General features: G+C 50.5%; 1 protein-coding gene across 1 annotated transcript in view; it reads left to right on the forward strand.

Annotated features, from left to right (window-relative positions):
* The window catches only part of LOC101040176 (polycystin-1-like protein 2), a 106,014-nt gene that overhangs the window by 34,466 nt on the left and 58,678 nt on the right, over nucleotides 1–12,870 (forward strand). Inside the window, exons 12-16 of the mRNA XM_003938081.4 lie at nucleotides 3,449–3,569; nucleotides 5,558–5,699; nucleotides 7,606–7,782; nucleotides 9,972–10,117; nucleotides 11,113–11,307. Of these exons, the coding sequence (XP_003938130.2) occupies nucleotides 3,449–3,569; nucleotides 5,558–5,699; nucleotides 7,606–7,782; nucleotides 9,972–10,117; nucleotides 11,113–11,307 (781 nt within the window). The remainder of the gene's footprint in view (nucleotides 1–3,448; nucleotides 3,570–5,557; nucleotides 5,700–7,605; nucleotides 7,783–9,971; nucleotides 10,118–11,112; nucleotides 11,308–12,870) is intronic.

The following is a 12,870-nucleotide window of genomic DNA, read 5'->3' on the forward strand; positions in this document are numbered from 1 at the left end:
AGGTTGGGGCTGCCTTTGGGTAGGGCTTGGTGGTCTCTGTTGTCACAGGGGTTAGTTACCACCTGGCAATCAGCACTGCTGGGCATGAATGAAGGAAGGGAGAGAGGGCACTTCTAGGAAAACTGCCCTGACTTGGGGTCAGAGAGGCTTCTCTCAGAAAGTGCAGCTCAGCAGAGATTTTCAGAAGGAGGAATTCACAGAGCAGGGAAGGGGCAGCTGGAGTGGGAACAGAGCAGGCAAAGGGAGGGAGCAGAGAATCATCAGGGAGCGAAAGAGGCTAGTGTCCTGAGGATGGAGAAGACAGACAGAGGCGGAAGGAGCTGGTAGTGTAGGCAGGGCCTCGCTCAGGTGGGGCCTTGCAGGTCATGTCAAGATTTTAGCCTTTTTTCTAAGACTGATACAGAGAAACCACCTGAGAGTTCTTTTTTTTTTTTTAAAGATGGAGTCTTGCTCTGTCTCCCAGGCTGGAGTGCAATGGCAGCGTCTCAGCTCACTGCAGCCTCTGCCTCCCAGATTCAAGCAATTCTCGTGGCTCAGACTCCTGAGTAGCCGGGATTACACGCACGTGTGGCCGGGATCACACCACACCCAGCTATTTTTTGTATTTTTTGTAGAGGTGGGGCTTTACCATGTTGGATAGGCTGGTCTCGAACTCCTGACCTTAGGTGATGCACCTGCCTTGGCCTCCCGACTTGCTGGGATAACAGGCATGAGTCATCACATCCAGCCAAGCATCCAAGAGTTCTAAGCATGTTGCTTCAAAATGCTCTGGTGGCTCCGCGGAGAATGACTTGGAAGAGGGCAAGGGAAGACGCAGGGAGATTGCTCAGGCTCTTGCAGGAGTCAAGGTAAGAGTTCAAGGTAGCTTGGCCTATCAGCCAGTCCCTGCAGGAAGCAGAGGCCTCAACCAAACCAGGAATGAATGGAACAGAGCTGGGTGAAGGGGCTGTTTACAGGTAAGGGCAGGAATAAGGGAACAAATTAGGGGCGAGAAGGCAGGACTACAACCAAGGGAAGCCATTGTCAGCCCCAGGACTGCAGGGGTAAGACAGCGGGATGGCATTACTAGAACCCCCTGGACGCTGTGGCTGTGGGAAAGGGACCTCCCAGAGGGAGCTGTGGCCTTGGTTGGAGGAGCACAGCCTCTCCCACCTGCAGCCCATCGGGGAAACAAGCAGGGAAAGCAGTGACTAAATGCCCCAGTGTCTCTCCTGTCACCCTCCAATCCTCAATGCTTCCCATTGGCTGGACCCAATCAGAAGCTGGAGGGTACAGCAGCTTGGGTGACGCAGTCTATGGAGCTCAGTCTCCCAGGTCAGAGCCGCAAATTGGTAGAGAATGGAATGGAGAGGCAGATAGAGAATGTCCAGCACACGTGGACTACAACAGGCAGACATGAGGAGAGAAGTAGGAAGATTCAAGAGCTGTTGCCAAGTTCAGATCAAACGGGTACCTGGGGGACCGTCCTGTGGAGGACAGGTCTACGTGAACCTACCCCAAAGTCCGAGGAAGCAGAGAGGCCAAAGAAAGAAGCTGCCAAATTTAGTTTCCAAGAAAGAGACATTTCATAGAGACCTGTCAACAGAAACCACAATATCCAGGGTCGCTGCAAGACAAGACGCTGAATGCCAGCCCCCTTACCCCAGAACCAGGGCTTAGATACCACGGGGAAGGAATGTGCAGGACAATCGGAGGGAAAGGCGAGGATAGTATGTGAATCTCTTTAAGGGCAGGACACGCAGTAAGTACCTGCTCTTACACAAAGAACTGGAGAGAGAATAGAAATCTTAGAGGCATTCCTGAAATTGGGGTTAATCAATAGTCAATATGGCAGGTTAGCATCCGAGATGGAATCACTCTGGCCTTCATAGAGGCATCATAGAGACATTATAGAGAAGGCTGAGAGTTTGGATCCAGACATACTGGTTCATGTTCTATCTGCCCACTTAGAGGCTCCATCACTTAGGACAAATCACATAAGCTCTCGGGGCCTGGTTGCTCATCTGTGATGTAGGGATTCTGATGTCACTCTAATATTGTGAGCACTGGACAGGCATTGTGACACAAGGGAAGTAATGTGTGCATGGCAGGCATGCTGTTAAACCACAGCATTAGTTTACTACTATCTGAACTAAAAAGAATCACAGAAATTATCTAGGCTATCCCCTCATTTTGCAGGTGAGGAAACGGTAAACTGAGGCTTAGAGAGTTTAAGTGATGTGGCCCAGCACAATGGTTCATGCCTCTAATCCCAGCACTTTGGGAGGTCGAAGCAAGTGGATCACATGGTCAGGAGTTTGAGACCAGCCTGACCAACATGGTGAAACCCCATCTTTACTAAAAATGCAAAAATTAGCCAGGTGTGGTGGCAGGTGCCTGTAATCACGGCTACTCGGGAGGCTGAGGCAGGAGAATTGCTTGAAACCGGAAGGCAGAGGTGCATTGCACTCCGGCCTGGGAGACAGAGTGAGATTTCATCTCAAAAAAAAAAAAAAAAAGAAAAAGAAAAAGGGTCATTTCCTACCCTCTCAAAGGACTTGAGAACAGGGCAAAAGACCAGCCAGTGGTCACAATGCCCGTCTGAGTCCATTTTGCATTGTTACAAAGGAATATCTGAGGCTAGGTAATTTACAAAGAAAAAATGTTGACCAGGCACAGTGGCTCATTCCTGTAAATCCTAGCACTGTGAGAGGCTGAGGGGTAGATCACTTAAGGCCAAGAGTTCGAGACCAGCCAGGCCAACATAGCAAAACACTGTCTCTACTGAAAATACAAACAAATTACCTGGGCATGGTGGTACATGCCTGTAATCCCAGCTATTTGAGAGGATGAGGCAGGAGAATTGCTTGAATCTAGGAGGCAGAGGTTGCAGTGAGCTAAGATCACGTCACTGTACTCCAGCCTGGTCAACAGAACCAGACTCTGTCTCCAAAAAAAAAAAAAAAAAAAAAGAAGACGAAGAAAGATTATTTGGCTCATGATTCTTATGGTTGGAAAATCCAAGACTGCAACCTCCACCTCCCAGGTTCAAGCAATTCTCCTGCCTCTATCTCCGGAGTAGCTGGGATTATAGGTATCCACCACCATGCCTGGCTAATTTTTTTATTTTTAGTAGAGATGGGCCATGTTGGCCACGCTGGGCTCAAACTCCTGACCTCAGACTATCCGCCCTCCTCGGCCTCCCAAAGTGCTGGGATCACAGACATGAGCCACTGCGACTGGCCATCTTTTTAACAACCAGCTCTGGGGGTCACTAGTAGAGCAGGAACTCACTCTTGAGGGAGGGCACTCATCCATTTCTGAGGAGTCTGCCCCCATGACCCAAACACCTCCCATTAAGCCCCGCCTCCAATGTTGGGACTCATATTTCAAGATGAGGTTTCGGGGGGACAAACATCCAGCAATGCCTGGGGGAGCTTCCTCACTCTGTCCTCTGTCTGCCTTTCAGCTGTGAGAGGAACTGCAGGCCAGTTAATGACAGTGAAGACATTCTGCTCAGGGTCACCATGGGAGAGGACTCCCCAGTGGCTGTGTTTAGCTGGTATTTAGACAACACCCCAGCAGAGAAGGTGAGCACTGCAACAACCACTCAAGAACGGAGGCCGGACACGATGCCTCACACCTATAATCTCAGCACTTTGGGAAGCCAAGGCGGGTAGATCATGAGGTTAGGAGTTCAGGACCAGCCTGGCTAAGATGGTGAAACCTCGTCTCTACTAAAATACAAAAACTAGTTGGGCATGGTGGCAGGCGCCTGTCATCCTAGGTGGGAGGCTGAGGCGGAGAATTGCTTGAACCTGGGAGGTGGAGGTTGCAGTGAGCTGAGCGCGCACTGTTGCACTCCAGCCTGGGTGAAGAAGCGAGATTCCATCTCAAAAAAAAAAAAAAAAAAAAAAAGAATGGAAATCTCCCTTGCACTTTCAGCACACCCATGTCGCATGCCCAGTACAGGGCAAGGATTGGATCCACTCCACGCAGAGCCTGTGGTGTGGGAATCGGGGTACTGGGCTGGGGAGAAAATTGGGGAATTGACAGCAGGGCAAATGGACACAAGGGAGCAAGAGCTCTGGAGAAACCGTGCAGCAGGTGCTGTTGGCATCCCAGCCCAGTCCCGCCTCCCAGGCGGACGGTCCCAATTCCAGCTTTCATGGGCTGGCCACTGGCCAACAACTGACGGGTGGAGGGTCTAACAGCCCAGCCTCCCTGTCCCCAAGAAGGGTGATTTCAGTGAAGCAACTGACACCGCAGAACCCCCGTGCCACCAGGCTGAGGCTGGATGCCTCCCACAACCGTTTTTTGCCTCATTTTGTTCTCTGCTGTTTCCCTCTCAACTGCTTTTTCTCTTTCTCCACTGCCTTTCCCTGTGAGCCCTCCTTCAATAAATAACCCACATACAATGCCAGGTGCAGTGGCTCACGCCTGGAACCCCGACACTTTGGGAGGGCGAGGCAGGCAGATCACATGAGGTCAGGGGTTGGAGAACAGCCTGGCCAACATGGTGAAACCATGTCTCTATTAAAAACACAAAAACAGCGGGCGCGGTGGCTCAAGCCTGTAATCCCAGCACTTTGGGAGGCCGAGGTGGGTGGATCACGAGGTCGAGAGATCGAGACCAACCTGGTCAACATGGTGAAACCCCGTCTCTACTAAAAATACAAAAAATTAGCTGGGCATGGTGGTGCATGCCTGTAATCCCAGCTACTCAGGAGGCTGAGGCAGGAGAATTGCCTGAACCCAGGAGGCGGAGGTTGCGGTGAGTCGAGATCGCGCCATTGCACTCCAGCCTGGGTAACAAGAGCGAAACTCCATCTCAAAAAAAAAAAAAAAAAAACACAAAAACATTAGTGGGGCATGGTGGTGGTTACCTGTAATTCCAGCTACTCAGGAGGCTGAGGCACGAGAGTTGCTTGAACCCAGGAGACGGAGATTGCAATGAGCCAAGATAATGCCACTGCACTCTAGCCTGGGCAGCAGAGTGAGGCTCTTTCTCAAAAATATTTTTTCTTTCTTTTTTTTTTTTTTTGAGACAGAGCCTCGCTCTGTTGCCAGGCTGGAGTCCAGTGGTGCGATCTCAGTTCACTGTAACCACCGCCTCCTTGTTCAAGTGACTCTCCTGCCTCAGCCTCCCTAGTCACTGGGATTACAGGCACATACCACCATACCTGGCTTATTTTTTGTATTTTTAGTAGAGATGGAGTATCACAATGTTGGCCAGGCTGGTCTCGAACTCCTGACCTCAGGTGATATGCCCACCACGGCCTCCCAAAGTGCTGGGATTTACAAGGGTGAGCCACTGTACCCGGCTCAAAAATAAATAATAATCTACACACAAATCCTCATCTCAGGCTCTGCTTCTGGAGAACCCAACCTAAGACAAACACCCCAATGAGGCTGGAAAGTCTATCTTCCAGGTGACTCCTCGGGGAACTGGGGCTGCCTGTCCTCCATTCATCAGCAATAAATCTAAAAGGCTGCCTAGCACTCAGAAGCTACTGTCCTGCTGCAGTCCAGTGGCCTGGCTGTGGCGTCAGGAGCCCTGGGCGATGCTCTCTTTCAGGCTGAGACCCTCCCGGATGCCTGCAGACTCAGAGGATTTTGGCCAAGTTCCTTAACCCTCCTCCAGAACAACACCGCCACACTGCAGCTGAACAGCTCCTTTCTGCAGACCCAGGGAGAAGTCATCCGAATCAGAGCCACAGGTGCGAAGCCTCCCTCTCATTTCCTCTCAGGGAACCCAGATACACCCAGAAACACTCAGATATTGGGCATCAGTTTCTTTTTCTTTTTTTCTTTTAAATATTCAAATAGAGAGATGGAGCCTCACTATATTGCCCAGGCTGGTCTTGAACTCCTGGACCCAAGCCATCTTCCTGCCTCAGCCTCCTAAAGTGCTGGGATTGCACGTGTGTGTTACCACGCCCAGCCAGGGCATCAGCTCAGTGCAGAGGCCACGGCACAGGCTCTGGTGTGAATTGTACCACTGCCACTTCCTACCGGTGATACTTTAGGCAGAGGATTTCGCCTCTCTGTGCCTCAGTTTCCTCACATGTAAACGGGAATAATCAAAATGACTGCCTCAGAATGGTTATTTTGCAGGATGAATGAGATCACCCCAGTATCACAAGCAGGTCATTCTGGGGTCGTGCAACCCGCATGCTGGGCCAGGATTCTTCAGGGCTTCTTATTTAAAAGAAGCCCAGTGTGGGAAACACAGCTTCTCAGATTCTTTTTAGGAAGGATGACTTTGCTTCCATCTTTCCCGAAGTGGCCCACAGACCATGCACATCCGGATAAACTAGAGTGTTACTTAAAAATGCACACTCTTGAGTCCACCCCAAACTTTCTGAATTAGGTCTAGGCCAAAGAATGAGTTTTTATGGGTTAAAATTCTCTTCATGCCCAGCTCTTCCAGACATACACTCTCTGAAAATTTAGGGGGCTACTCCAGGTGATGTGGGATGTAATTGCAGGTCCACTGGGCTCCTTACAGTGATCTGGGAAGAGTGTGGGCTTCGGAGTAGGCTCAGCCTGTTTTCAGATCCTGGCTCTGGTCCATCCTGGCTGCATGATCTTGAGCATGTAAACTCCCACCTCACGAGATCTCCATAGGGAAGCTGTTATAATCAGCCCCATTCCACAGATGAAGAGCTGACTCTTGAAAAGGTCAAATTCTTAGCCCAGGTGCAGTGGCTCATACCGGTAATCCCAGCACTTTGGGAGGCTGAGGTGGGAGGATCCCTTGAGGCCAGAAGTTTAAGACCAGCCCTGGCAACAGAGCAAGCCCTGTCTCTACAAAAATTAGAAAATTAAAGGTGGGGTACAGTGGCTCACGCCTATAATCCCAGCACTTTGGGAGGCCAAGGCAGACAGATCACGAGCTCAGGAGTTCAAGGCCAGCCTGACCAACATAGTGAAACCCCGTCTCTACTAAAAATACAAAAATTATCTGGGCATGGTGGAGCCCACCTGTAGTCCCAGCTACTCAGGAGGCTGAGGCAGAATGGCTTGAACCTGGGAGGCAGAGGTTGCAGTGAGCCAAGATCACGCCACTGCACTCCAGCCTGGGTGACAGAGCAAGACTCCCTCTCAAAGAAGAGAATTAGCCAGCCATGATGGTGCACTCCTGTGTTCCCACTTATTCAAGAGGCCAAGGCAGTAGAATCACTTAGGCCTACGAGTTCAAGGCTACAGTAAGCTCTGTTCCAGCCTAGGCAACAGAGCAAGACCCTATCTCTAAAAAGAAAAAAAGGTAAGAAAAACAATTGGAAAAGAAAAGGTCAAGTCCAAGGTCACTTGGTTAGCAAATGTCAGAAGTAAAACTCAAGCTCAGGTCTGTCTGATTCACTTCCTCTATCTTGCCCAGTTTCTCAAAGTGAGGCCCTGGGATCCCTTGCATCAGGGAGAGTTGTTTGGAGTTTAGCTCTTTAGTTGTTAGATATGTAAATTTCCAGGCTCTCCCCAGAATCTCCAGAGACATCTGAGGCTTTGGGTTTGAAGTAGAGCCCAGGAATCTTGGTGTTTAACAAGCTCCTGGGACGATTTAACATCAGGATGGAGTTTATGGGCCCCTATGGCTCCCTGAGCATGATCTGCCTTCACTCCCAGCATTGACCAGCCATGCCTATGGGGAGGACACCTACGTGATCAGCACTCTGCCTACCCCCGAGGTGCCTGCTTGCACCATTGCCCCAGAGGAGGGTACCGTTCTGACGAGCTTTGCCATCTTCTGCAACACCTCCATGGCCCTGGGACCCTTGGAGTTCTGCTTCTGTCTGGAATCAGGTACTGGCTGAGCACTCTGCTCTTCCCTCAGCTCCTGGGCTCATCTTCTTGCAGAACAGAGGCCTGTTCTCTCTGGGAGCTGCAAAGAATGTGTTCTGGGTGTGAGAGATGTTGGCAGGATGAGGGCTCCCCCAAACCTCAACCCCTAGCCCCAAGACACTGACCCAGCCATCGATCCACAGAGACATGAGAAGTTGGACTCATCAGTAGCTCTTCCACAACAGAAAGCCAAAATCCATTGTCCTAGCACAGGGGACATTGATGGAGTGAAATGAATAAGGATACCCAAAAGTATGACCATGTGGGGCCGTCACCAAGACACCATCCTCCCCCCCCTCCTCCCCTACACACTCGGAGTAGTTGGGACTTCCGGAAGCCTAGAGCTATTCAGGAAGACAGAGATGAGTCTGGTTAACAGAATCCTCAACACTTTCATTGATGCTGCTTTGCAGGTGGCCCCAGGGAATGGGTGATATTGCAGGATGAACTGAGCTGAAAGAATGTTTTTGCAGAGGTGTACAGGTGACAAACATGGAAGGCCACATCCACAATGTAGAAAACCCTGCACAGTCTCCCTGCTCTCACCCTAACCACCCACACCCTGGGATAGCCAAAGGCATTAATTAGCAGGAGAGATGGGGGAGCCACTCACGTTGCGTTTATTCTTCCATTTGGGGAGTGATTGGTCCTTGGAGGGCTCATCTGAGTTCTTATCACCTCCCGGTGGGCTTTGTTTTTTGTTTTTTTGTTTTTTTTTGAGACAGTCTCGCTCTTGTTGCTCAGGCTGGAGTGCAGTGGTGTGATATCGCTCACTGCAACCTCTGCCTCCCAGGTTCAAGCAATTCTCCTCCCTCTGCCTCCTGAGTAGCTGGCATTACAGACGCCCACCACCTCACCAGGCTAATTTTTGTATTTTTAGTGGAGATAAGGTTTTACCACATTGCCCAGGCTAGTCTCAAGCTCCTGACCTCAGGTGATCCACCTACTTTGGCCCCCCAAAGTGCTGGGATTCCAGGTGTGAGCCACTGCACCCGGCAAGGCTTTGGCATTTTGTGGTCTGAAAATGCTCTAGTCAGACCGTAATTTTCCTCCAAAGTCAGGCACCAGGAGTGTTGCCAGGATGCTCCCCCAAACCCGGCATAAACATCACAGTGACATAAACACTGCCCCTTGAATGGGGAAAAGTGCACATCAGCTCTTATAAGACCCAAGGGAGTGTAGTTTTCACAGGTGCCCTAATAGAGGTGGAAACACCCAGCTCTTAAGAGGACTGTGTATGGGGCTGAGCCTGGAAGGAGAAAGATCAAGCAAGGTAAGAGGATTTTATTTTAAACCTGCATGCCCCCAGAGGGAAAGGCCAGAACAGCTGCTCTAATTCCAATAGGCTATTTGGCTTTAGTACCTCTCCCACGTCATCCAAGTGAGCAGGGAGGCGGGAAAGTGTGGCTCTAGAAAAATGGGTTCCAGGCCGGGCTCGGTGGCTCATGCCTGTAATCCCAGCACTCTGGGAGGCCAAGGTGGGTGGATCACCTGAGGTCAGGAGCTCGAGACCCAATTTTTACATGTGTTGTAGAAACGAGGTCTTCCTAAGTTGCTCAGGCTGGTCTTGAACTCCTGGCCCCTGAGCTAATTTTTAAGTTGTTGTTGCTCCTCCTCCCACTCCTTCTTTTTCTTCCTCGGGCAGATCACAAGGTCAAGAGATTGAGACCATCCTAGCCAACATGGTGAAACCCCACCTCTACTGAAAATTTAACAATTAGCCGAGTGTGGTGGCACGCACTTGTAATCCCAGCTACTCGGGAGGCTAAGGCAGAAGAATTGCTTGAACCCAGGAGGCGGAGGTTGCAGTAAGCCAAGATGGTGCCACTGCACTCCAGCCTGGCAACACAGCAAGACTCCGTCTCAACAAATAAATAAAATTTAAAAATTTTAAAAACCTGTAAATGGGTTATTTTTCCTGCAATTTTTTATGGATTTTAGTAAAATTATTCCAAAGTTACAGCAACCTGCAGATGCCTAGAGAAGACAGTGAATCAGCATATGCGGCTGTCTACTCCATGGAAGTGGGGAATCCCAAGAGCATACTAGACCTTCGAGATCTGTGGCTTTTGTGTCTCTTTGACCAGGCTCTACCTGAGTGGGCTGCAGGTAGAGATGCCCCCTTATCAGTCACTTTCTGGTTTTGCCAGGTTCCTGCTTACATTGTGGCCCTGAACCTGTCCTGCCATCAGTGTATCTGCCGCTTGGAAAGGAGAACAATGACTCTGTGCTGACGGTCATTATTTCTGCCACCAATCGCGCAGGGGACACAAAGCAGACCCAGGCTGTGGTTAAGGTGGGTGATGGCAGTGGCCTCTGTTTCTTTATGAAGAAAAATTCTTCACTCACATGAATCTCACCAAAAGGGTGGCTGGATGGAAGATATTCAGGGGCATTGCCAGATGAATCAATGATTCATCCATTCCTTCCACAAATATTTACAGGGCATTTACCATATGCCACATCCTGGAGGTATAGCGAGGGACACAACAGACATGGTCTCTACCTTTGAATATCTTATGACTTCGTGGCCAGAATAGGGGAAGGGTCTTGGGAGCTGGTGGGTGCGGGGGAGGGGGTTGGAGAATGACTCTTGCATGAGTTAGGCCAGCACCTGTACAGAGCTCAGAGGAAGTAGGGCCAAGATTGGCCAACAAAGACACATGAAGGGCTTGGATAAGATCCCAAGAAGAGGCCGGGCACAGTGGCTCATGCCTGTAATCCCAATACTTTGGGAGGCTGAGGCGGGCAGATCACCTGAGGTCGGGAGTTCGAGACCAGCCTGACCAACGTGGAGAAACTCTGTCTCTACTAAAAATACAAAATTAGCTGGGCGTGGTGGTGCATGCCTGTAATCCAGGCTACTTGGACGGCTGATGCAGGAGAATGGCTTGAACCCAGAGGCAAGGTTCGCAGTAAGCTTAGATTGCCACATTGCTCTCCAGCCTGGGCAACAAGAACGAAACTCTATCGCAAAAAACAAAAAAATCCCAAGATTATAAGGGTCAGAAGCCAGATGGAGGCGGAAGAGGTTGAGAACAAGAGGAGGAGGGCGGCCAGTGGCAGAGCAGTGACTTGCCCGAGGTTGGAGCCGTCCAAGGCTTGGTTTGGGTGGCCGCCAGCTGCCTGATGTGAGCAGGTCTAGCTGCCCTCCAGCCTCAGAAAGTGCCCGAGAGCCCCCAAGCCAGGCCAAAGTCATCCAGTCCTGCTCTGACCCCACATGAAGAACCCTGACTTCAGATGCCAGGTCGATCCTAGCAGGTTCTGAGCACATTTCTGATTTCCCAACAGGTGGCACTCGGAGACACATGTGTTGAGGATGCAGCATTCCAGGCTGCTGTGTCAGAGAAGATCCCCACAGCTCTGCAAGGCGAGGGTGGCCCTGAGCAGCTCCTCCAGCTGGCCAAGGCCTTGTCCTCTGTGCTGAACCAAGAGCACGAAAGCCAGGGCTCAGGACAGTCGCTGAGCACCGATACCAGACGGAAGGTGCCTGCGGTGGGGGCTCCTTTCATTCCCTTCCGCTGGGGCCCCAGGGTCTGCCTGCGACCATCTGGGCTGTGGATCAGGGTTCATGGATCAGGGGAGAAGCATGTGGTGTCTCCCAAGTAGCTGACACCAGCTGCCTCTCCAGTCTGTTTGGTGAGTGACATAAAGTGAAGAAAATGCCTTCTTCCTTGGTAACCTGCTTTCTTGGCTGGCCCTCATGGAGGCACAGGCCTCTGGGACAGGGGAGTTTGGGGCCCAGCACTCCCTCCCCCGCACGTTGCAGGTGACAAGGCAGAGGTGCAGAGGAGAAAGGAGACTGCCCTCGGTCACATAGGTAGCGGTTTGGAGTTGGACCACAGATGGTGTCCCAGCTCTTGTCACTTACCACCATTTACACTGTCACAGGTCAGGAACCAAACCTCTCTAAGCCTCAGTTTCCCCACGTGGAAAAGAGGAACAGGAATACTGTTTTCCTCATACTATTGTGGTAAGAGTTAAATAAGAATTACAATCACTGCAACTAAAAAACTAGATAAGACTGCCAACATTCAACCAGTATTAATCTACAAAAATGGCCATTCAACGTGTTACAACCTCATATTACAAACATGGCAAAACGTCCCATTGCATCCACTCCCAGTGTCTGCCACGTGAGTTGTGTGTGTGCGTTTCTGAATTTCATGCCATTCTGGTCACAGGGGCTACCCTCAGACACGATTTATTTTCAAAAAATGCCAAATTCTACAGATTCAACTTGAAGATTTGGAGAAAGCTCGAGACATCCTATAAACGTTTGCTAGGTCTGCTGTTACAAATGACCACAGGTAGTGGCTTAACACAGCACACATTTATTCGCTTTATAGTTTGGAGGCTGGAAGTTTAAAATGGGGTTGAATGGGCAAAGCCAAGGTGTCAGCAGAGGGGCAAACCTGGAGGCTCCCGGGCAGAAGCTATTCCTTGCCTTTCCTGGGTTCTCGAGGTGCCTGCACTCCTTGACTCCTTTCCTCAAAGCCAGCCACACAGCACCTCCAAAGCCCTCTCCTCTCCCTCTCTCCACCCTTCCCTCACCCCCTTTCCCTTTTTTCTCTTCCCTTCCCCCCGGCCTCCATCACCCACCTCCTTTTCTGATTAATGCCCCTGCCTCCGCTGTAGAAGGATCATGTGATGACATTGGTCCCACCTGTTCATGTGGAATCATCTCAGTCTCAGAATCCTTAATTTGATTGCATCTCCAAAATGACCTAGCCAAAGTGCCTTTTGCCACATGTGGTAACATATTCACAGGTTTCAGGGATGTGACTGTGGGCATCTTCAGGGGGCTGTTATCTGCCTATCACACATCCTATGAGGCAAACGGAGGTCTGCAGGGCTTTAGAAACCCCCAATGGGTCCAGGTGCAGTGGCTCACGCCTGTAATCCCAGCACTCTTGGAGGCTGAGGCAGATAAATCACTTGAGATCAGAAGTTTAAGACCAACCTGGTCAACATGATGAAACCCTGTCTATACTAAAAATACAAAAAATAGCCAGGTGTGGTGGTGCACACCTGTAATCCCAACTACTC

The sequence above is a fragment of the Saimiri boliviensis genome, chromosome 1 (genome assembly GCF_048565385.1).
Source record: "Saimiri boliviensis isolate mSaiBol1 chromosome 1, mSaiBol1.pri, whole genome shotgun sequence".
Classification (NCBI taxonomy): domain Eukaryota; kingdom Metazoa; phylum Chordata; class Mammalia; order Primates; family Cebidae; genus Saimiri; species Saimiri boliviensis.